Source organism: Heterodontus francisci, chromosome 23 (genome assembly GCF_036365525.1).
Source record: "Heterodontus francisci isolate sHetFra1 chromosome 23, sHetFra1.hap1, whole genome shotgun sequence".
NCBI lineage: Eukaryota > Metazoa > Chordata > Chondrichthyes > Heterodontiformes > Heterodontidae > Heterodontus > Heterodontus francisci.
Genome location: NC_090393.1, coordinates 10,558,065 through 10,583,175, shown reverse-complemented (window position 1 = coordinate 10,583,175; position 25,111 = coordinate 10,558,065). Strand labels below are relative to the sequence as shown.

Sequence of the window (25,111 nt, the reverse complement as noted above, 5' to 3'; positions counted from 1 at the left end):
GTTAAGGTCGCTTTGTAGTATTATTGGTTCTGCTGGAGTTATCACCTGCTAATCTATATGTAAATAGTCTAGTCATCGGTACTCATTTCAACTGGAGCTGAAGTAACCAGAATGCAGAAAATGCTGCTCAGTTCAGCACGGACATGATGGGCCAAACTGCCTCCTTATGTGCAGGAAATCTTTCTATGTTACCATGTTTACAGAATGAGTGGCACTGCCAGTATTTGTTTGTATTTTTGCACAGGCACAGAGGCAGAAGCTGGATGCACAGAACCCTGACAGTCCTGACAAAAGATATGGTTGGGAGCATATAAAAAAAAAACAAAGAACAAAGATAATTACAGCACAGGAACAGGCCCTTCGGCCCTCCAAGCCTGCGCCGATCCAGATCCTCTCTCTAAACATGTCGCCTATTTTCTAAGGTTCTGTATCTCTTTTCTTCCTGCCCATTCATGTATCTGTCTAGATACATCTTAAAAAACTCCATCGTGCCCGCATCTACCACCTCCGCTGGCAATGCGTTCCAGGTGCCCACCACCCTCTGCGTAAAGAACTTTCCACGCATATCCCCCCTAAACTTTTCCCCTTTCACTTTGAACTCGTGTCCTCTAGTAATTGAAACCCCCACTCTGGGAAAAAGCCTCTTGCTATCCACCCTGTCTATACCTCTCATGATTTTGTACACCTCAATCAGGTCCCCCCTCAACCTCCGTCTTTCTAATGAAAATAATCCTAATCTGCTCAACCTCTCTTCATAGCTAGCGCCCTCCATACCAGGCAACATCCTGGTGAACCTCCTCTGCACCCTCTCCAAAGCATCCACATCCTTTTGATAATGTGGCGCCCAGAACTGTACGCAGTATTCCAAATGTGGCCGAACCAAAGTCCTATACAACTGTAACATGACCTGCCAACTCTTGTACTCAATGCCCCGTCCGATGAAGGAAAGCATGCCGTATGCCTTCTTGACCACTCTATTTACCTGCGTTGCCACCTTCAGGGAACAGTGGACCTGAACACCCAAATCTCTCTGGACATCAATTTTCCCCAGGACTTTTCCATTTACTGTATAGTTCACTCTTGAATTGGATCTTCCAAAATGCATTACCTCGCATTTGCCCTGATTGAACTCCATCTGCCATTTCTCTGCCCAACTCTCCAATCTATCTATATTCTGCTGTATTCTCTGACAGTCCCCTTCACTATCTGCTACTCCACCAATCTTAGTGTCGTCTGCAAATTTGCTAATCAGTCCACCTATACTTTCCTCCAAATCATTAATGTATATCACAAACAACAGTGGTCCCAGCACGGATCCCTGTGGAACACCACTGGCCACACGTCTCCATTTTGAGAAACTCCCTTCTACTGCTACTCTCTGTCTCCTGTTGCCCAGCCAGTTCTTTATCCATCTAGCTAGTACACCTTGGACCCCAAGCGCCTTCACTTTCTCCATCAGCCTGCCATGGGGAACCTTATCAAACGCCTTACTGAAGTCCATGTATATGACATCGACAGCCCTTCCCTCATCAATCAACTTTGTCACTTCCTCAAAGAATTCTATTAAGTTGGTAAGACATGACCTTCCCTGCACAAAACCATGTTGCCTATCACTGATGAGCCCATTTTCTTCCAAATGGGAATAGATCTTCTCCAGCAGCTTCCCTACCACTGACGTCAGGCTCACCGGTCTATAATTACCTGGATTATCCCTGCTACCCTTCTTAAACAAGGGGACAACATTAGCAATTCTCCAGTCCTCCGGGACCTCACCCGTGTTTAAGGATGCTGCAAAGATATCTGTTAAGGCCCCAGCTATTTCCTCTCTCGCTTCCCTCAGTAACCTGGGATAGATCCCATCCGGACCTGGGGACTTGTCCACCTTAATGCCCTTTAGAATACCCAACACTTCCTCCCTCCTTATGCCGACTTGACCTAGAGTAATCAAACATCTGTTCCTAACCTCAACATCCGTCATGTCCCTCTCCTCGGTGAATACCGATGCAAAGTACTCGTTTAGAATCTCACCCATTTTCTCTGAGTCCAAGCATAACATTCCTCCTTTGTCCTTTAGTGGGCCAATCCTTTCTCTAGTTATCCTCTTTCTCCTTATATATGAATAAAAGGCTTTGGGATTTTCCTTAACCCTGTTTGCTAAAGATATTTCATGACCCCTTTTAGCCCTCTTAATTCCTCGTTTCAGATTGGTCCTACATTCCCGATATTCTTTCAAAGCTTCGTCTTTCATCAGCCGCCTAGACCTTATGTATGCTTCCTTTTTCCTCTTAGCTAGTCTCACAATTTCACCTGTCATCCATGGTTCCCTAATCTTGCCATTTCTATCCCTCATTTTCACAGGAACATGTCTCTCCTGCACGCTAATCAACCTCTCTTTAAAAGCCTCCCACATATCACATGTGGATTTACCTTCAAACAGCTGCTCCCAATCTACATTTCCCAGCTCCTGCCGAATTTTGGTGTAGTTGGCCTTCCCCCAATTTAGCACTCTCCCTTTTGGACCACTCTCGTCTTTGTCCATGAGTATTTTAAAGCTTACGGAATTGTGATCACTATTCCCAAAGTAGTCCCCTACTGAAACTTCAACAACCTGGCCGGGCTCATTCCCCAACACCAGGTCCAGTATGGCCCCTTCCCGAGTTGGACTATTTACATACTGCTCTAGAAAACCCTCCTGGATGCTCCTTACAAATTCTGCTCCATCTGGACCTCTAACACTAAGCGAATCCCAGTCAATGTTGGGAAAATTAAAATCTCCTATCACCACCACCCTGTTGCTCCTACATCTTTCCATAATCTGTTTACATATTTGTACCTCTATCTCACGCTCGCTGTTGGGAGGCCTGTAGTACAGCCCCAACATTGTTACCGCACCCTTCCTATTTCTGAGTTCTGTCCATATTGCCTCACTGCTCGAGTCCTCCATAGTGCCCTCCTTCAGCACAGCTGTGATATCCTCTTTGACCAGTAATGCAACTCCTCCACCCCTTTTACCTCCCTCTCTATCCCGCCTGAAGCATCGATATCCTGGGATATTTAGTTGCCAATCATGCCCTTCCCTCAACCAAGTCTCAGTAATAGCAATAACATCATACTCCCAGGTACTAATCCAAGCCCTAAGTTCATCTGCCTTACCTACTACACTTCTTGCATTAAAACAAATGCACCTCAGACCACCAGTCCCTTTATATTCATCATCTGCTCCTTGCCTGCTCTTCCCCTTAGTCACACTGACTTCATTATCTAGTTCCTTACAGGCTTTTGTTACTACCTCCTTACTGTCAACTGACCTCAATTGGTTCCCATCCCCCTGCCACATTAGTTTAAACCCTCCCCAACAGCGTTAGCAAAAGCACCTCCAAGGACATTGGTTCCAGTCCGGCCCAGGTGTAGACCGTCCAATTTGTAATAGTCCCACCTCCCCCAGAACCGGTCCCAATGTCCCAAAAATCTGAACCCCTCCTTCCTGCACCATCTCTCAAGCCACGCATTCATCCTGACTATTCTTTCATTTTTACTCTGACTATCACGTGGCACTGGTAGTAATCCTGAGATTACTACCTTTGAGGTCCTACTTTTTAACTTGGCTCCTAACTCCCTAAACTCTGCATGTAGGACCTCATCCCGTTTTTTACCTATATCATTAGTGCCTATGTGCACAATGACAACTGGCTGTTCACCCTCCCCCTTTAGATCTACTATCTCAGGACCAAATAGTTAGATAAAACTGAGGAGCACTGCATGCTGCATGTTTGATACTGAGCAATTGAGAGCCCAACTCTGCCTGTGGCCCTTGTCACGATCCTGTTATTTTTCCCCTCGGGAAATATTGTGGTGTGCCTTTAAGGCAGCAAAAGATCAGTACTTCTTTAAGACAGCCAGCTTCAGAAGTTACCAAGTGAAAGTGCATCTTGGTTGCCTGGATACAACCATACAGAGAGGGAGAACAGGACATACAATGTTGCATTTTGATTTTGATAACTGGCTTTGCAGAGACAGTTGACAGACAGACAGCTGTGTGTTAGAATCTGAAGGGAGAAAGGAGGGTTCTCAGACCATTTATACCGAAGGAAATCAGTTTATTATTCTCTTAAAATTCTAAAAAGTCAAACCAGATTCATTCTTTTAAAATAGCAAATTGTTGACCTGCTGTGTTTATTGCCGGAAAAAAGAGTAACACTTCAACTGCTGAACTAGACTGCTGAAATTCCTTTCATAAGAATTAGGAGCAGGAGTAGGCAATTTAGCCCCTTGAGCATGCTCCGCCATTCAATACGATCATGTCTGATCTCCTCTCGGCCTCAACTCCACTTTCCTGTCCGTTCTCCATAACCCTTCAACCCATTACTAATTAAAAATCGGTCTATCTCCTCCTTAAATTTACTCAATATCCCGGCATCCACAGCACTCTGGGGTAGTGAATTCCACAGACTCATGATCCTTTGAGAGAAGTAATTTCTCTTCATCTCTGTTTTAAACCTGATATCCCTTATCCTAAAACTATGACCTCTCATTCTAGATTGCCCCACCAGAGGAAACATCCTCTGTCAATCCCCTTAATCATCTTATATACCTCAATTAGATCTTCTCTCATTCTTCTAAACTCTAGAGAGTAAAGGCCTAAACTGCTCAATCTCTCTTCATAAGACTAACCCCTCATCTCTGGAATCAATCTAGTGAACCTCCTCTGAACTGCCTCCAATGCAACTACATCCCTCCTCAAGTAAGGGTACCAAAACTGTACGCAATACTCCAGATGCGGTCTCACTAATGTTTTGTACAGTTGCAACAACACTTCCCTACTTTTATACTCTATTCCTTTAGCAATAAATGCCCAAATTCCATTTGCCTTCCTTAATACCTGCTATACTTGCATACTAGTCTTCAGCGATTCATGCACGAGGAAACCCAGATCACTCTGCACCGAAGCACTCTGAAGTTTCTCTCCATTTAGATAATAATTTGCCTTTCTATTCTTCCGACCAAAATGGATAACCTCATACTTATCCACGTTAAACTCCATCTGCCAAATTTTGGCCCATTCACCTAACCTATCCATATCCATTTGTAAATTTCTTATTTCTTTATTGCAACTTACTGTCCCACCTATTTTAGTGTTATCTGCAAATTTGGCTATAGTATCTGCTATCCCTGCATCCAAGTCATTAATATAGGACCGAACCCTATGGCACCCCACTAGTTACATCTTGCCAACCAGAAAAAGACCCATTTATCCCAACTGTCTGTTTTCTGTTGGTTAGCCAATCCTCTATCCAAGCTAATAAATTGCCCCTAACCCCATGTGATCTTACCTTGTGTATTAACCTTTTGTGTGGCACCTTATCAAATGCCTTCTGGAAGTCCGGATATACTACATCTACAGGATCCCCTTTGCTTGTTACAAATTCGAAGAACTCTAGCAAATTCGTCAAACATGATTTACACTTCATAAAACCATGCTGACTCTGATGGATTGCGTTTGGACTTTCTAAATGTCCTGTTATTACTTCCTTAATAATGGATTCTAACAATTTCCCAACAACAGATGTTAAACTAACTGGTCTATAGTTTCCTACTTTCTGCCTCCCTTCCTTTTTGAATAAGGGCATTATATTAGCTTTTTTCCAATCCACTGGGAACCTTTCCCGCATCCAGGGAATTTAGGAATATTATAACCAATGGATCCACTATCTCCGCTGCCACTTCCTTTAAGACCTTAGGATGTAGGCCATCAGGCCCTGGGGTCTTGTCTGCCTTCAATCCCAATAGTTTGCTCAGTACTTTTTCCCTAGTGATAATGATTGTTCGAAGTTCCTCCCTTTCTATAACCTCTGCATTACCTGTTACTATTGGGATGGTACTAGTGTCCTCCACCGTGAAAACTGAGGCAAAATACTGATTTAGTATCTCCGCCATTTCTGCGTTCCCCTCTATTAACTCCCCAGTCTCATTCTCCAAAGGACCAACATTCACTTTAGCTACTCTCTTCCGTTTTATATACTTATAGAAGCTTTTGCTATCCGTTTTTATATTTTGCTCTAGTTTTCTTTCATAATTTACCTTTGCTCTTTTTATTATTTTTTTTAAGCAACCCTTTGTTGATTTTTAAAAGTTTGCCAATCTTCCAGCCTGCCACTGGCCTTTGTAATATGGTATGCCTTAGTTTTTGTCTTTCATTGAAGAACTTGTTTTTTTTCCCATCAGACAACAGCGAAGATTTCAAGCAACCTTGGACTGCTTCTACATTGAAGATTCCACTTCATCAGGAACGTAAACCTTCAAAGACTTTATAGTTATTTCTATTTTTTCGGGCAGCTAATTAAACACCAAACTACCATTAGTTTGGGTATATGTATGTGAACGTGGGAGTTAGATTCCTTAAATAAATTATAAGGTCTTTAGATATTGGTTTATCTTAGTGTTTAAGATTTTTAGTTTTTTTAAATATACAGTTAATTTGTTGATATCTAAAGATACCTGGTTTGGTTCGCCTCATTCAGGGGTTACTAGATTATTTCAATCCGGCTGCTACTTTCTTTGATTTGGAAAGCTTAAAGATATGTACGATGCGGTCTTTGGAGCATCATACCATAACATGTTAATTGGGGGCTCGTTCACAATTGAATCATATTTTAGTTAGGTAGCTCGTGTCTGGGATCAGAATCAGAGTAATTGAAGGGCTCGCATTTGGAATATTAATTACTCGTCTCTGGGATAACATATTTAAATTGGGGTCTTGCGCCTGGCATCATATTAATTGGTCTCGTGTCTGGGATCATATCAATTGGCAACTCGATTGTTGGGATCTAAATCTAAAGCCAATTACGAAGAAATAAAAGGAACCAGGTCTCTTGTATAATAAGGCACAGTCTATACCATAGTAATGGCATTAGCAATTGCAGCAGAGTTTTTGGGAAAGCAGAATGTTTCCCTGACTGACTTGATAACTTTAACTAAGAATAAATTAAAAGAACTGGCAGCAAAATTGGGGTTAAAATTGAAATTAAGTGCCATAAAAGCAAAAACAATTGAGATAATAGCCCAACATCTGGAATTAGAAGGAAAAGATGTGAGCCAAGAAGGTCATAAGTTAGAGTGATGCAGTAGAATTGGCTAGGATTCAGTTAGAAATGAAAAAAAAACTTGAATTGGAAAAAGAGGAAAGGGAAAATGAAAAAGCAATAGCAATAAGAAAACTTGAATTGGAAAAAGAAGAAAGGGAGAAAGAGACAGCACTTTGGAGAGAAAGTGAAAGAGGAGAGAGGGAATTTAGGCTAAAAGAGATGGAACTGAGACAAAGGAGTAGTCTTAAATCCAGGGTAAATTCGGGTCAGGAAGAATCTGAATTCAGCTCAGGACCCAGCAAAAAGCTGTTTAAAGTTACTCAAGCTCTTCCTAAGTTTGAGGAAAGGGACAGGCATTTTTCATATCATTTGAAAAAATAGCCAAACAGATGAAATGGCTGAAAGAAAATTGGACACTGCTTATGCAAAGCAGATTGGTAGGCAGAGTTCGTGAAGATTATGCCATGCTTCCTGAAGAGGCTTCTGCAGATTATAAAATGGCAAAAAAGGCTATTCTCGCTGCATATGAGTTAGTCCCTGAAGCTGATCATCAGAAGATTTGGAACCTATGGAGATTGGCTGGGCAGACATATGTAGAATTTGAGAGGGTGAAGCAAATTACTTTTGACTGTTGGATACAGGCATTAAAGATAGAAACCACATACGAGAACCTTTGAGAATTGATTCTCTTAGAAGAGTTTAAAAACTCCATTCCTTCAGTAGTGAGAACTCGTATAGATAACCTGAAAGTTTTGAAAGCTAGGCAAGCAGCGGAAATTGCTGATGATTTTGAGCTTGTGAATAAGCCAACCTCATTTGTCCGTCACTCCTATAAACCCGAGAAGGATAGAAAGTGGAAGAGTGAAAGGAAGGCAAGTAGCCGGGGACAAGGAGGAACAGCTGGGAATGCCCCAGGATCACCTCCTCAGGTCAGAAAGGAAGGTACTGAGGGTAGAAGTGAAGTCCGCAAGCCAAAATGTTATCATTGCTACAAAACAGGTCATCTTCGTTCAGAGTGCTGGAAATTGCGAGGTAAACCCATAGGACATGTTGGGGTACGCAAAGCAAGTGCGGAGGATAAAGACTCTGACTGAGAGTATAGCAGACCAGGCTATAGCATTAACGACAGCTGTGAAACCAGATACTAAAACAAAAAGGAGTGTAGAGTTTAAGAATAAAATACCTGAGAGTTATAATGATTTTTTGTCAAAGGGGAAAGTAACTCCATATCCTGTAAGTGAGGCAGGAAAACCTATTATACTCAGCGATACAGGCGCAACCCAAACACTCTTTCTGGGGAAAGATATAAGGTTTCCACCAGACAGCACCTTGAATGCTAAAGTTTTAGTTAATGGAATCGGTGGGGAGTATTATACCCGTACCTTTGTATAAAGTACATCCAGAGAGTGACTTAATATCTGGGATAGTAACTGTAGGAGTTGTCCACAGTTTGCCAGTAAAGGGAATTGATCTACTCCTAGGAAATGATTGGCTGGATCAAAAACATCAGTTTCTCCTATAATTACAGAGGAACCAAGTGAAATTAAGGAAACGGAGCAATTACAGGAACAAGTTCCGGGAATATTTCCTGCACGTATAGTCACCCGAGCAATGGTTGAACAGGATCCATTATCGAAGGTACAAGGGGCACAAAGAATAGCCAAGTATCTGAAACCTTATCTGGAGATTTATATAATCCAAATGAGACGTTTAACAGATCATCTATCATTGCAGCACAGCAAGCTGATCCAGAGATAATCTGAATGGCACAGACGGCTCTGCCAGAAGCTGAGGCGAAAGGAGTTCCAGAAGGCTATTATATGACAAACGGGGTTTTGAGCAGGAAATGGAGACCGCCTCATAGACCTGCCGAGGAAGACTGGACAGTTGTGGAACAGATAGTGGTACCACCTAAATATTGCCAAGAATTATTAAGGTTAGCACACGACATTCCTTTTGCAGGACATAGGGGAATTCGGAAGACCAAATCACGCATAAGCCGACATTATTACTGGCCAGGTCTTACAAAGGATGAGAAACAATTTTGTAGGACATGCCATACCTGTCAAATGGCGGGAAAAGCACAACCTACCATAAAACCTGCACCACCAGTTCCCATGCAAGTGATTGAGGAACCATTTAGCAGGGTATTAGTGGATGGTGTAGGACCCTTGCCAAAAAAAAAGCAGGGCATCAATACATACTTACTACCATGGATATGGCTCTTTGATTTCCACAGGCCATTCCTTTGAGGACAATTACCGCTAGAGTAGTAATAGAAAAGTTAACTCAATTCTTTACGAGATATGGGTTGCCACTTGAAGTTCAATCAGATCAAGGTTCTAATTTCATGTCTAGGATATTTCAAGAAGTCGTGGGCAAATTGGGGATTAGACAATTGAAATCTTCAACATATTTATTTATTATTTATTTAGAGATACAGCACTGAAACAGGGTCTGTGCCGACCATCAACCACCCATTTATACTAATCCGACATTAATCTCATATTCCTACCACATCCCCACCTTTCCTCAATTCCCCTACCACCTACCTATACTAGGGGCAATCTACCTATCAACCTGCAAGTCTTTGGCTGTGGGAGGAAACCGGAGCACCCGGCGAAAACCCACGCGGTCACAGGGAGAACTTGCAATCTCCGCACAGGCAGTACCTAGAATCGAACCTGGGTCACTGGAGCTGTGAGGCTGCGGTGCTAACCACTGCGCCACTGTGCCGCCCTTATGACCCACAGTCACAGGGAGCTTTAGAGAGATTTCACCAAACTCTCAAAACGATGATTAGAACATACTGTCACAAGTATCCACATGACAGGGATAAAGGACGAGACTTTCTTTTATTTGCCACCAGAGACTCACTGTCTCTATTTACAAAGGAGAGGCTGTTTACAGGTAAAGGGACGTCTGGCAAGTGGGAGGCTTTTAAAAGTGAGATAGGAAGAGTTCAGGGCCGGCATGTTTCTGTTAGATGGAAGGGCAAGGCTGGCAAGTTTAGGGAACCTTGGTTGACGAGGGATATTGAGGGTCTGGTCAGGACAAAGAAGGAGGCATACGCCAGGTATGGGCAGCTGGGATCAAGCGAATCCCTCGAGGAGTATAGGGGATGTAGGCGTACACTTAAGAAAGAAATTAGGAGGGCGAAAAGGGGCCATGAGATTTCCCTGGCAGATAAGATAAAGGAGAATCCTAAAAGATTCTATAAGTATATTAAGAGTAAAAGGGTAGCTAGGGACAGAGTAGGTCCCCTTAAGGATCAGTGTGGTAATCTATGTGTGGAGCCACGGGAAATGGGCGAGGTCTTAAATGAATACTTCTCGTCTGTATTTACCATGGATAAGGTCATGGAAGCTAGTGAGTTCAAGGGAGGGAACAGCGATATCCTGGAGTATAACAATATTACAAAGGAGGTGGTGTTGGAGGTTTTGAAGCGCATTGAGGTGGATAAATTCCCAGGGAATGACCAGGTGTGATTAGATTAGATTAGATTAGATTAGAGATACAGCACTGAAACAGGCCCTTCGGCCCACCGAGTCTGTGCCGAACATCAACCACCCATTTATACTAATCCTACACTAATCCCCTATTCCTACCAAACATCCCCACCTGTCCCTATATTTCCCTACCACCTACCTATACTAGTGACAATTTATAATGGCCAATTTACCTATCAACCTGCAAGTCTTTTGGCTTGTGGGAGGAAACCGGAGCACCCGGAGAAAACCCACGCAGACACAGGGAGAACTTGCAAACTCCCCACAGGCAGTACCCGGAATCGAACCCGGGTCCCTGGAGCTGTGAGGCTGCAGTGCTAACCACTGCGCCACTGTAGGATGCTATGGGAAGCAAGGGAGGAGATTGCTGGGGCCCTGGCAGAGATTTTTGTATCATTGTTAGCCACGGGTGAGGTACCAGAAGACTGGAGGATAGCTAATGTTGTGCCTTTATTTAAGAAGGGCAGCAGGGATAAGCCAGGGAACTACAGGCCGGTGAGCCTTACATCAGTGGTGGGAAAGTTATTGGAAGGGATTCTGAGAGATAGGATTTATATGCATTTGGAAAGGCAAGGTCTAATTAGGGATAGTCAGCATGGCTTTGTGCGTGGGAAATCATGTCTCACGAATTTGATTGAGTTTTTTGAGGAGGTGACCAAGAGGATTGACAAGGGCAGGGCGATGGACGTTGTCTACATGGACTTTAGCAAGGCCTTTGACAAAGTCCCGCATGGTAGGCTGGTCCAGAAGGTTCGAACACATGAGATTCAGGGTGAGCTAGCCAATAGGATACAAAATTGGCTTGGTGACAGGAGGCAGAGGGTGGTAGTGGAGGGTTGTTTTTCAGATTGGAGGCCGGTGACCAGTGGTGTGCCGCAGGGATCGGTGCTGGGCCCTCTGTTGTTTGTCATATATATTAATGACTTGGATGTGAATGTAGGGGGCATGATTTGTAAGTTTGCAGATGACACCAAAATTGGTGATATAGTGGACAGTGAAGGCTGTCTAAGGTTACAACAGGATATAGATAAACTGGGAAAGTGGGCAAAGGATTGGCAAATGGAATTTAACACAGACAAGTGCGAAGTGATGCATTTTGGGAAGTTAAGCCAGGGCAGGACATATACAATGAATGGCAGGACCCTGGGGAGTGTTCTTGAGCAGATAGACCTTGGGGTGCAAGTACATAGTTCCCTGAAAGTGGCAACACAGATAGACAGGGTGGTGAAGATGGCATGCTTGCCTTCATCAGCCGAGGCATTGAGTACAAGAGTTGGGATGTCATGTTACAGTTGTACATAATGTTGGTTAGGCCGCATTTGGAGTACTGTGTGCAGTTCTGGTCGCCGCACTACAGGAAAGATGTGATTAAGCTAGAGAGGGTGCAGAAAAGATTCACAAGGATGTTGCCTGGTTTGGAGGGCTTGAGTTATAAAGAGAGATTGGATAGGCTGGGTCTGTTTTCCCTGGAGCGAAGGAGGCTGAGAGGGGACATGATAGAAGTATATAAAATTATGAGAGGCATAGATGGGGTAGATAGCCAGAGTCTGTTTCCCATGGCAGGGGTGACTAAAACTAGAGGGCATAGATTTAAGGTGAGAGGGAGGTGGTTTGAAGGGGATCAAAGGGGTAAATTTTTCACACAAAGCATTGTGGGCATCTGGAATGAGCTGCCAGAGGAGGTGGTGGAGGCAGGAACAGTAGCAACATTTAAGAGGCATATGGACAGGTACTTGAATGAGCAAGGCATAGAGAGATATGGAATTAATGCAGGCAGGTGGGATTAATATAGATAGGCATTATAGTCGGCATAGACGCAGTGGCCGAAGGGCCTGTTTCTATGCTGTACGACTCTATGACTCTATGATTGAGTCCACAGATTCTTGGAACAAAAGAATGAATCTTCGATACTAGACTATGTATCTGTGTTCCGGGAAACGCTCACGAAAGCTTGCGGTGTAGCTCAGGAACAGCTTAAAGCATCCCTAGCCAATATGAGAAAATGGGCAGACAAAAATGCAAAAGCCCATGATTTTCAACCAGGGGTGAAGTATTAGTGTTGTTTCCATTACAGGGAGAACCATTAAAAGCATGGTTCAGTGGCCCATATAGAGCGATCAAAAATTGGGTAAGGTAGATTACTTGATTGGTCGCCAGAAGAACAACCAATTGTGTCACATCAATATGCTAAAGCAATATTATCGCAGGGGGAAGGATAAGTCAGCATACGTATGTCAGGTAATCAGGACTGTTGAGAAGGAAAAGGATAGTGAGGATGAGGCAGAAGCAGGCCGAGGAAATTCTCAGATTGAACCTCCGACTATCAGATTAGCAGATACGGAATGGCTAGGAAAATTACACAACATGCTTTTGCACTTAGAGGCAAAACAGCGTGAAGACCTAACCAGGCTTTTCACCACATTTCAAAGAGTTTGTAGGGATAAGCCGGAATAGCCACACATGATGTGAACATTGCTGTCCAATAATCCAAAAACCCTGCACCATGTTTTTTTTCTCTATTGCGGTTTCCTATTGAATTGATGTTGAACTTAAAAATAATACCTTCTCTCTGCTCAAAAAAACATTAGGAAAACATTTACACTTGACACACCCAAAATCGGTTTCTTACTATACATGTTTCATGGGAATTGCAGATTTTGAAATGGTCAAGGTTGTCTCAAAAAACATGCTGGAAATGTCACAGTAAACAGTTTGCATTAAGTTTGCTCAAGAATCCTCCTGCATATAGCAGCACACCACAGGGTGCCAGCACTGGTAGCAGAATCCTTTCACGTTAACACAATGGAAAATCATCCATTTTATTAGTTACACATACATGTGCTACTTTTGTATTAAGTTTCAGCAGACTACTCAGTGCACCACAGGAGACGCAGATAACATTTCTCACCCGGAGAAGAGTATAGGATCGCAGCCCTCCTGATCTCTGCAGCAGAAATGCAGAGTGTTCACTGACGCTCCAGTCCCTCGAAGCACAAACTTTGGATCAGGGGGTTGCAGGGCCATAGGGTCACCACGGAAATCTGTGGAGAGGACATTCAATGAGTAACACAGCAAGGGTTTAAAAATTGATTTAATATTCCTTAATTCAAATGCATTAGCCATGTCTGTTGCTACACAAGTGCATATTCTAGACTTTTTTGTGCATTTAACAAAATAGCACACACCACATGCTCCACTATGGGTCATATGAGAACAGCAGAAATACATTCTACAGCAAATCAACAGCACTAAATAGATAAATATTTGAAACAAAGTGTGGATTTAGAAAACCACAAATGGATATTCACAAAGACTTACAGCACAATACAGGTACTATTGGGATAATATTTATTGTTGAAAAAATCATTAATATCTCTGGGTAGCCCTGTGCAATAGCATGGTTAGATACAGTTTTACATTCATACTTTATCATTTGGTGAATTTCTAATTCTAACCATGTAATTAAGGGGAAGTGCCAAATAAAGGCAAGACATTTCCCTTATATGGATGTAATGGAGGAGGAATGCATTCCCATATTTGTTCAAGGTCAGCATACACAGAGCAGGTCACTTCCTACCCATCAAAAGCTGCACCTCATATTTCTCCATATTAATTTCATCTAATATCCATCTACCCATTTTAACTGCAAACGTCCTCCTGAAGTCACTTGCAGTCATGTTTCACAGTTAACCATGCTCCTGACTTTTGGATCATCTGCAAATTTGATATTACCCCCCATTATACCCAAAGTCAGTTATATATATAAAAATTGAAATGGTGCACTATCTCAGAATTCCAAAGACCAGACCTGCAGTTCGTGGTATTAACGCAATGTTATGTGACAAACTGGAATGCAATGCGAACCTGAACATTACACAATAGCCCGAACTAACCAAGCTGGGAACATGGAAGGACAGAAGCCGTATTTACCAGAAAAATAAGTGACCAAATCCAGTATGGACGGCTGCAGACAGGGCCAATAATGCAAAACGGAGCCATGAAGAAAAATCTCAGGAGGGGAAGAATGAACAACTTCAATTGAAAATTGCAGGATATTATTGGCCCAATAACAACAGAGCCACCTCAAAAGGTCTCTGATGATGTACAATTCCAGGAGGACACTCTCTCAGGACAGTGGAGCTTCCTTATCTCTACCCCTGCAGCACCCCCACCCCACCAACTACACTCACTGCCTCCCCCCCAAATGTTGAGCAAATATTTGGCCTCCTTAGTCCCTGTCCTGATCTCACCTCCTGCACGGTTTGCTGTCAACTGGTAGTTTCTATCTCCTTTTGCTACCTGCTCACTGGTATGTTCCATACCTATTCAATTGTGATTTCTTCCTGTTTTTAATGAATGACATTTCAGCCAATCAAGTGCGAGTGTGACACATACTTCACACATGAAGTATAATGGATATAGATGCATGCCACACACAAGACTATATTTTTTCTTCCCCCTTCTGGATGATTTAATTTAGCTCTTCAGGCCCAGGGTACAAGAACTGCTATAAAAGTTTGTTTTCCTCCAAATAATAAGTCTCATGATATTTTTCAATGCTTCATGTGAGTTTATTTCTGTGGGTAATGTCAGCAACATCTAAAAGAACTGGATATCCTGTCTTGATTAGAAAACCACTTGGTTAAGGAGCCCTCGCTTAATTGTGCATTGCTAATCTGTCAGCCACACAGATTTGTCAGCCCAGCCTCCCTAATTAAGGCCAGTGCCCGGGAATGCTTCCTAAGTAAATGCTGAGCGATTAAGATAGCTGTTCTCACAGCCATGTACTCTAAACAGTTAGGAAGTATGTTTTGTGCTAGCTCATTTCTCCTTTGAGGAAAAGTTTGTTAAAAAGCTTTCACTTATCAATATTTGACCAAACACAAGAAATGCTATTTTAAAACAAGCAATTAATTTCACATGGTTGAAATGACAAGAGATCTATTGACATAAAAATTCATGATTCATGCTACACTAATAGCAGTCAGGTGCTTTTAATATTTATATATAATACAAAACCTTGGGCATAGAACCTAAATTTAAAAACACAAAATATCAAAAACTTATCACATTGTTCAAATGTTTTAACTTTGTCTATTGTGCAAGTACAGAACAAGAACACTTACAGAAATTAGTCAGTAAGTCTTATTAGTCAGTCTTAACTTGAAAATAAAAACAAATTATATTCACTTTGTAGCTGTAGGTTTACTATGTGGTGAAAACTGCTAAAGGTATGCAGAACACAGCACCAGTTCCACTTTTTATCAATTTAAACTAAGGACTTGCAGATTACAAAAATGCAAGGAAAGCACATTAATGAAACCCAACAAATACGAGTTAAACTACATTAGCATAAGGCAATAAGCAGCTTTGAACTAACAGTAATAAATTGAGCACAGATTCTTATTCATTGCACTTCCAAAGCTGAAATTGGATCACTTCAGTAATTTAAACTTTTAAGACAGCGATAATTTAAGGTGGGGAAAGGGAGAAATTAATTTAGTTGGAATGAATCAAAGTGATTTTCTTTTTCAATATTCTCATCCCAATCCCATATATTGTGGGATCCCATTCCTCTTTGAAGAAGTAACCAAGAGTCAGCCTTGTAGTCAGCAGAAGCAGATAACACAGGAACTGTAATCTGACTCTAAGCCTTGGATAAAGAAAGTTTGTTTCCTTGTGACCATATGATGGCTTGTCCATCAACACATTCTCACTAATTAGGCCTAATTATCAGCCAAAGCTCGCTTCCCCTTCATGTTATTAAATCAGAAATAATCACATGCCCAGGCTTCTATCAGCACCTGAGAGACCGGAGACCCTAATTCAATTGAAACCACTATCAAGCCCGTCCTTTGGAAGAGCTAGCTTGGCAATTTCTCCTGGCTTCAAAGATCCAGGTCCCACAGCCGCATGCCAGCGATGCATTCTCGGGAGTGGATGTGACCATATGACTGACAGTGACACCCTTGACCCCTGCATTATTTCACAAATTACTGCTCCAGAAAGATAATGATTAGCTATTGTGCGTTAATATTGGGTAAATGGCACACCAAACTTTTAAAATGCATTCATAACAAAACACGGCGCGAGGACAGAGTAAAAGAAAAATGATCACTGTCAACAGAATGGACTCTGTACAAGTCCCACATTTTGACAAAGGCAGGACAGATTGATTAGAATCAAATAGCCACGATTGTGTTACACATGAGCATTTATAGAAGAATCTGTAAGCCGGGGATTTAGATAAAGTTTGAAAACAGGGATTCTGGTGAAATTTGAGGAAGTTTTCAAAATCAACACATAAAAATCTTGCCAATTCTACTTCCAGTTTGTAAAATTTTTGACAAGAAATTATGTTATCCTCAAACACTGATCAATGTCACCTTTATTTTGTTTACAGAATGTTTATGGCTGATTCAGAAAAAGCTACGTTGACTGTTTCTAGTCTACAGACTTTGACCAACAGCAATGAACGAGACAACAGGACATGAAAAGTTCCAAAAACCATATAAAGTAACTAAAACACTTGGGACTTGAAAATTACTAACTTCAGACTGGATTATTTCCCCGTAATCAATTATTTATCATCACCAGATAAAACTTACAGCGAATAGGTCACAATCATTAATCCTTCACCACATACCCTTAGACAACAAGCCATAAACCAGTACTAGCATTGAACTGTCAGTAAAAACTGACCCAAAACGAAAACACCATTCCGTTATAAATAAAGCTCTGGAATTTGACTTACGGACGCAACCTGGAAGGTAGACCTAAAAACACGTCCATTCCGCCAATGTCAAGTTACGCTCAAACTTCCTGCCAATCTTATAGAATACGCCCGCACTTAAAAATGATAATAAAATGATGCAAATCAGCATAAACAATCAGGGCCCAAGGAAAGAAAATTCACACCATATATTCCTTGAAAATATACTCATTCAACCATCATTCATGCATACAAAACAAAAAACAAAAGCCATGTAGGTTCTGATGTAATGGAGGAGGAATGATTTTCCCGTGCCCCACTGACTGGGAGGGGAAGTCAGTAGCAGAGGAATTCTTTAAGCTGCTTTTGTATGCCTCCTGTCTGCTGTTTGACTGGTACTGTCACAGATCTTGCATCAGGTAGTCCACATGGTACTAGCTGAATCATGGCCTGGTGGCACCTGGGGAGAAAAAAAGGACTTTCTCTCTAAATGGGAAAAAAATTATTCCTTAAAAAACTCTCAGATGTCTCACAAAGGCATATTGCAAATTGCAGCAGCATTCATATTTTACACTGTGAAGCATCTACAGGCGTTTTTTACAACTGGGAAATACCTCATATGCAAAGCAAGTAGGGGGTAACATATTAACATGAAGTGAGGATTGATTAGCAGAGAGTATGAATAAATGCCATTTGTGGGTTGGGAAACTGTAACTAGTGGAGCAATACAGCGATCAGTGATGGGGCCTCAGCTATTTAAAATCTATATCGATTTTTTCACCCCCCCCCCGCTCTCCGACAATGAGGGGCTTCCTCTTTGCCCCCTCTCCTTTACAGTGAGGGACTCCCCTCTTCCCCCCACCCTTTACATTGAGGGGCTCCCCTCTTCTCCCCCACACCCTTTACATTCAGGGGCTCCTCTCCCCCCCTTTACAGTGAGGGGCTCCTCTTCACCGCCCCCCCCCCACCATTACAGTGAGGGGCTCCTCTTCCCCACCCCCCCCCCTGTTTACAGTGAGGTGCTCTTCCCCCCCCCCCTTTAGTGAGGGGCTCTTCTTCTTCCCCCCCCCCCCCTCCCTCCCCTCCCCTCCCCTTTACAGTGAGGAGCTCCTCTTCTCTTTCCCCCCCCCCTTTACAGTGAGGGGCTCCTCTTCTCCCCCCCCCTTTTACAGTGAGGGGCTCCTCTTTTCCACACCCCCCCTTTAGTGAGGAGGTCGTTCCCCCCCCCCCCCATTTACAGTGAGGAGCTCCTCTTCCCTCCCCCCTCTTTTACAGTGAGGGGCTCCGCTCCCCCCCCCCCCCTTTACAGTGAGGGGCTCCTCTTCCCCCCCCCCCCCCTTTACAGTGAGGGGCTCCTCTTCCCCCCCCCCCCCCTTTACAGTGAGGGGCTCCTCTTCCCCCCCCCCCCATTTATAGTGAGGTGCTCTTCCCCCCACCCTTTAGTGAGGGGCTCTTCTTCCCCCCCCCCCCTCCCCTTTACAGTGAGGAGCTCCTCTTCTCTTTCCCCCCCCCCCCCCTTTACAGTGAGGGGCTCCTCTTCTCCCCCCCCTCTTTTACAGTGAGGGGCTCCTCTTTTCCCCACCCCCCCTTTAGTGAGGAGCTCGTCCCCCCCCCCATTTACAGTGAGGAGCTCCTCTTCTCTTTCCCTCCCCTTTTACAGTGAGGGGCTCCCCTCCCAAAGAAACGCCTGCCGTACATACAGGAGCTTCTCCCAGCCCCGCAGTCCATTCAAGCCTGCGGCCTAATGTGCCCGTTGCCAAGGCAACCTCGACTTAGACCCAGACCTGTTCGGGACCCGCACCGGGACTGCTGCCTAAATCACCACGACCGCGGCATGAAATTACCGGTTAAATCAGCAGGTAAGCAAGTAAACACTGCACAAATCCGATTAATCTCTTGCAAAACAGTAACTTCCGGCCGTTGCTAGGCACTCTGGGCAATGTAGTCAGTGTTCGTGTGTGAATCATTTTCTGCTATCTTAAATTATTCCAAGGATTCACTACCTTAACCAGCACTCATTCCCCATGTTGATCAACCTTTGTGCAGCAAATTTGCTTTTCACTAGTTTGATCCTAAACTCCCTTGTTTAACTGCCTGCAGATTTAATTTGTTATAGTGTCCCAGATTTACCTTTCCAATGCTGTTTATTACCTTGTCTAATCTCTCTTCCATCTCCTCTCAGTTGATACCTTTCATAACAGAGTTCTCCTGTGATTCAAATCAATCCTATGGCTCTTCTCTGTATCACCTCTAGGGCCTAAGGTCCTCATGCCTTTTGGTGACCAGAACTGAACAGAGAAGCCGAGGTGTTTTTCTCTCTCCTCAGATGCTGCCAGAGCTGCTGTCTTTCCAGCATTTTCTGTTTTTATGACAGGAGTCGTTGTGTGGTTTTCTTAGTAAAATCATAAGGAGATGCTGCATCACACCATTGTCATCATGAAGTGCCTCCCTTTTTTTTTAAAGGAGTACAACTAATAAAAACTAAGCCATAAAACAAAGGTAACGTAAATGAAGTAACAACATTATGATCTGTGTGTATCCAGCACGCACTCCTGTCCCTGCGGTCTCTATCGGTCACTGAAGAAGTCAAGTGTGTGTTAACTCTGCTGATGGGTGTGGGGAGGAGTCAACATCTGTATGTGTAATGTGTGTATATCTGTGTTTTACGATGTTGCACACTTTGGGAGTCTGTAGAGAAAAATGTCTCGAGTGGAGCGCTCTATCTGATCAGCAGCCACCACAAATTGTAAATCTATAAATAAATATACAAAATAAAAACAGAAAATGCTGTGAAATACTCAGCAGGTCAGGCAGCATAGAGTCATAGAGTTTTATAGCACAGAAACAGGCCCTTTGGCCCAACACGCCTGCACCAACCATCAAGGACCAGTCCTAACTAATCCCATTTCCCCACACTTGGCCCGCAGCCTTGTATGTTATGGCGTTTCAAGTGCTCATCTAAATACTTCTTGAATGTCGTAAGTGTTCCTGCCTGTACCACCCCTTCAGACAGTGTGTTCCAGATTCCAACCACCCTCTGGGTGAAAAAATTCTTCCTCAACTCCCCTCTAAACCTCCTGCCCCTTACCTTAAATCTATGCCCTCTAGTTATTGACCTCCCCGCTATGGGAAAATATCCTATCAATGCCCCTCATAATTTTGTATACCTCAATCAGGTCCCCCCTCAGCCTTCTCCGCTCCAAGGAAAACAATCCCAGCCTATCCAGTCTGTCTTCATAACTGAAATGCTCCAGCCCAGGCAACATCTGGTGAATCTCCTCTGCACACCCTCTCCATTGCAATCACATCCTTCCTATAGTGTGGTGACCAGAACTGTACACAGTACTCCAGCTGTGGCCTAACCAGCGTTTTATACAGCTCCATCATAACCTCCCTGCTCTTATATTCTATGCCTCGGCTAATAAAGGCAGGTATCCCGTATGCCTTCCTAACCACCTTATCTATCTGTGCTGCTGTCTTCAGTGATCCATGGACAAGCACCCCAAGGTTCCTCTGACCCTCTGTACTTCCTACGGTCCTACCATCCATTGTATATTCCATTGCCTTGTTACTTCTCCCAAAATGCATCACCTCACACTTCTCAGGATTAAACTCCATTTGCCACTGCTCTGCCCATCTTACCAGCCCATCCATATCGTCCTGTACTCTGAGACCTTCCTCCTCGCTATTTACGACACCACCAATTTTCGTATCATCTGTGAACTTACTGATCATACCTCCTATATTCACGTCTAAATCATTAATGTACACTACAAACAGTAGGGGTCCCAGCACCGATCCCTGCGGTACCCCACTGGTCACAGGCCTCCATTCACTAAACCAATTTTGCATCCAATTTGCCAAATTGCCCTGGATCCCATGGGCTTTTACTTTCTTAACTAATCTCCGATGCGAGACCTTATCAAAAGCCTTATTGAAGTCTATGTAGACTCCATCGACTGCTTTACCCTCATCTACACCCCTAGTCACCTCCTGAAAAAATTCAGTCAAATTTGTTAGACATGATTCCCCCTGACAAAGCCATGCTGACTATCCCTGCCTCTCCAAGTGGAGATTAATCCTGTCTCTCAGAAATTTTTCCAATAATTTCCCTACCACTGATGTTAGACTCACTGGCCTGTAATTACCTGGTCTATCCCTGCAACCCTTCTTGAATAATGGTACCACATTCGCTGTCCTCCAGTCCTCTGGTACCTCTCCTGTGGCCAGAGAGGATTTGAAAATTTGTGTCAGAGCGCCCGCTATCTCCTCCCTTGCCTGACATAGCAGCCTGGGATCCATCTCATCTGGGCCTGGGGATTTATCCACCTTTAAGCCTGCTAATACAGCTAATACTTCCTCCTTTTCATTGCTAATTTGATCAAGTATATCACAATCCCCTTCCCTGATCACTACACCTACATCGTCCCTCTCCATAGTGAACACAGATGAAAAGTAATTGTTCACAACCTCATCTATGTCCTCCAGCTCCACACACAGATTGCCTTTTTGATTCCTAATGGACCCCACTTTTTCCCTGGTTATCCTCTTGCCCCTAACATACTTATTAAATGCCTTGTCTGCCAGTGATTTTTCATGGCCCCTCTTCGCTCTCCTAATCACTTTTTAAGTGATCGGGAGGCAGTCACACCTCAGGTAAAAGAAGAAGGTAGATGGGTTACCGTCAGGGGAAGGAGAGGGAACCAGCAGGCAGTGCAGGGATCCCCTGTGGCCGTTTCCCTCAACAACAGGTATACCGTTTTGGATACTGTTGGGGGAGACGACTTACCAGGGGTAGGCAATGGGATACAGGTCTCTGGCGCAGAGTCTGTCCCTGTTGCTCAGAAGGGAAGGGGTAAGAGGAGCAGAGCATTAGTCATTGGGGACTCCATAGTTAGGGGAACAGATAGGAGGTTTTGTGGGAACGAGAGAGACTCACGGTTCGTGTGTTGCCTCCCAGGTGCCAGGGTACGTGATGTCTCGGATCGTGTTTTTGGGATCCTCAAGGGGGAGGGGGAGCAGCCCCAAGTCGTGGTACACATAGGCACCAACGACATAGGTAGGAAGACAGATGGGGATTTAAGGCAGAAATTCAGGGAGCTAGGGTGGAAGCTTAGAGCGAGAACAAACAGAGTTGTTATCTCTGGGTTGTTGCCCGTGCCACGTGCTAGCGAAGTGAGGAATAGGGAGAGAGAGGAGTTGAACACGTGGCTGCAGGGATGGTGTAGGAGGGAGGGTTTTGGTTTCCTGGATAATTGGGGCTCTTTCTGGGGTAGGTGGGACCTCTACAAACAGGATGGTCTTCACCTGAACCAGAGGGGTACCAATATCCTGGGGGGGAGATTTGCTAGTGCTCTTCGGGGGGGTTTAAACTAATTCAGCAGGGGGATGGGAACCTAAATTGTAGTTCCAGTGTGCAGGATGTTGAGAGTAGTGAAGTCAGGGATAAGGTTATAAGGACACAAGAGGACACTGGCAAGCAAGAGCTTGGTTTAAAATGTGTCTACTTCAACGCCAGGAGCATCCGGAATAAGGTGGGTGAGCTTGCAGCATGGGTTGGTACCTGGGATCTCGATGTTGTGGCCATTTCAGAGACATGGGTAGAGCAGGGACAGGAATGGATGTTGCGGGTTCCGGGATTTAGATGTTTCACTAAGAACAGAGAAGATGATAAAAGAGGGGGGGGGTGTGGCATTGTTAATCAAGGAAAGTATTACAGCGGCAGAAAGGACGTTTGAGGACTCGTCTACTGAGGTAGTCTGGGCCGAGGTTAGAAACAGGAGAGGAGAGGTCACCCTGTTGGGAGTTTTCTATAGACCTCCAAATAGTTCCAGAGATGTAGAGGAAAGGATAGCAAAGATGATTCTTGACAGGTGCGAGAGTAACAGGGTAGTGGTTATGGGGGACTTTAACTTTCCAAATATTGACTGGAAATACTATAGTTCGAGTACTTTAGATGGGTCTGTTTTTGTCCAGTGTGTGCAGGAGGGTTTTCTGACACAGTATGTAGACAGGCCAACCAGGGGCGATGCCACATTGGATTTGGTACTGGGTAATGAACCCGGCCAGGTGTTAGATTTAGAAGTTGGTGAGCACTTTGGTGATAGTGATCACAATTCGGTTAGGTTTACCTTAGCGATGGGCAGGGACAGGCATATACAGCAGGGCAAGAATTATAGCTGGGGGAAAGGAAATTATGATGCGATTAGGCAAAATTTAGGATGCGTAGGATGGGGAAGGAAACTGCAGGGGATGGGCACAATTGAAATGTGGAGCTTATTCAAGGAGCAGCTACTGCGTGTCCTTGATAAGTATGTACCTGTGAGGCAGGGAGGAAGTTATCGAGCGAGGGAGCCGTGGTTTACTAAAGAAGTTGAAGAGCTTGTCAAGAGGAAGAAGAAGGCTTATGTTAGGATGAGACGTGAAGGCTCAGTTAGGGCGCTTGAGAGTTACAAGCTAGCCAGGAAGGATCTAAAGGGAGAGATAAGAAGAGCAAGGAGAGGACACGAGAAGTCATTGGTGGATAGGATCAAAGAAAACCCTAAGGCTTTCTATAGGTATATCAGGAATAAAAGAATGACTAGAGATAGGTTAGGGCCAATCAAGGATAGTAGTGGGAAGTTGTGTGTGGAATCGGAGGAGATAGGGGAAGTGTTAAATGAATATTTTTCGTCAGTATTTACAGTGGAGAAAGAAAATGTTGTCGAGGTGAATACTGAGATACAGACTACTAGGCTAGATGGGATTGAGGTTCACAAGGAGGAGGTGTTAGCAATTTTGGAAAGTGTGAAAATAGATAAGTCCCCTGGGCCAGATGGGATTTATCCTAGGATTCTCTGGGAAGCCAGGGAGGAGATTGCAGAGCCTTTGTCCTTGATTTTTATGTCGTCATTGTCGACAGGAATAGTGCCGGAAGACTGGAGGATAGCAAATGTTGTCCCCTTGTTCAAGAAGGGGAGTAGAGACAGCCCTGGTAATTATAGACCTGTGAGCCTTACTTCGGTTGTGGGTAAAATGTTGGAAAAGGTTATAAGAGATAGGATTTATAATCATCTTGAAAAGAATAAGTTCATTAGAGATAGTCAGCACGGTTTTGTGATGGGTAGGTCGTGCCTCACAAACCTTATTGAGTTTTTTGACAAGGTGACCAAACAGGTGGATGAGGGTAAAGCCGTGGATGTGGTCTATATGGATTTCAGTAAGGCGTTTGATAAAGTTCCCCACGGTAGGCTATTGCAGAAAATACAGAAGTATGGGATTGAAGGTGAATTAGTGCTTTGGATCAGAAATTGGCTAGCTGAAAGAAGACAGAGGGTGGTGGTTGATGGTAAATGTTCATCCTGGTGTATAGTTTCTAGTGGTGTACCGCAAGGATCTGTTTTGGGGCCACTGCTGTTTGTCATTTTTATAAATGACCTGGATGAGGGTGTAGAAGGGTGGGTTAGTAAATTTGCGGATGACACGAAGGTCGGTGGAGTTGCGGATAGTGCCGAAGGATGTTGTAGGTTACAGAGGGACATAGATAGGCTGCAGAGCTGGGCTGAGAGATGGCAACTGGAGTTTAATGCGGAAAAGTGTGAGGTGATTCACTTCGGAAGGAGTAACAGGATTGCAGAATACTGGGCTAATGGGAAGATTCTTGGTAGTGTAGATGAGCAGAGAGATCTTGGTGTCCAGGTACATAAATCCCTGAAAGTTGCCACCCAGGTTAATAGAGCTGTTAAGAAGGCATATGGTGTGTTAGCTTTTATTAGTAGGGGGATCGAGTTTAGGAGCCACGAGGTCATGCTGCAGCTGTACAGAACTCT

The 25,111-nt window shown here is 43.8% G+C and overlaps 1 protein-coding gene across 3 annotated transcripts in view; it reads right to left on the bottom strand.

The window, feature by feature from the left end:
• Window positions 1–19,222, bottom strand: part of gnb1l (guanine nucleotide binding protein (G protein), beta polypeptide 1-like) — a 30,560-nt gene extending 11,338 nt beyond the window's left edge. The window contains exons 1-3 of one of the 3 annotated variants that reach the window (XM_068054675.1): window positions 19,148–19,215; window positions 17,346–17,763; window positions 13,500–13,632 (exon numbers count right to left, since the gene is read on the bottom strand). In XM_068054675.1, coding sequence (XP_067910776.1) covers window positions 13,500–13,615 — 116 coding nt within the window. In that variant the 5' untranslated portion in view covers window positions 13,616–13,632; window positions 17,346–17,763; window positions 19,148–19,215. Of the gene's footprint in view, window positions 1–13,499; window positions 13,633–17,345; window positions 17,764–19,003; window positions 19,020–19,147 lie in introns of those variants that run through there. The other 2 variants (XM_068054677.1, XM_068054676.1) reach the window with 2 other exon arrangements.
• Between the last annotated feature and the right edge of the window lie 5,889 nt (window positions 19,223–25,111).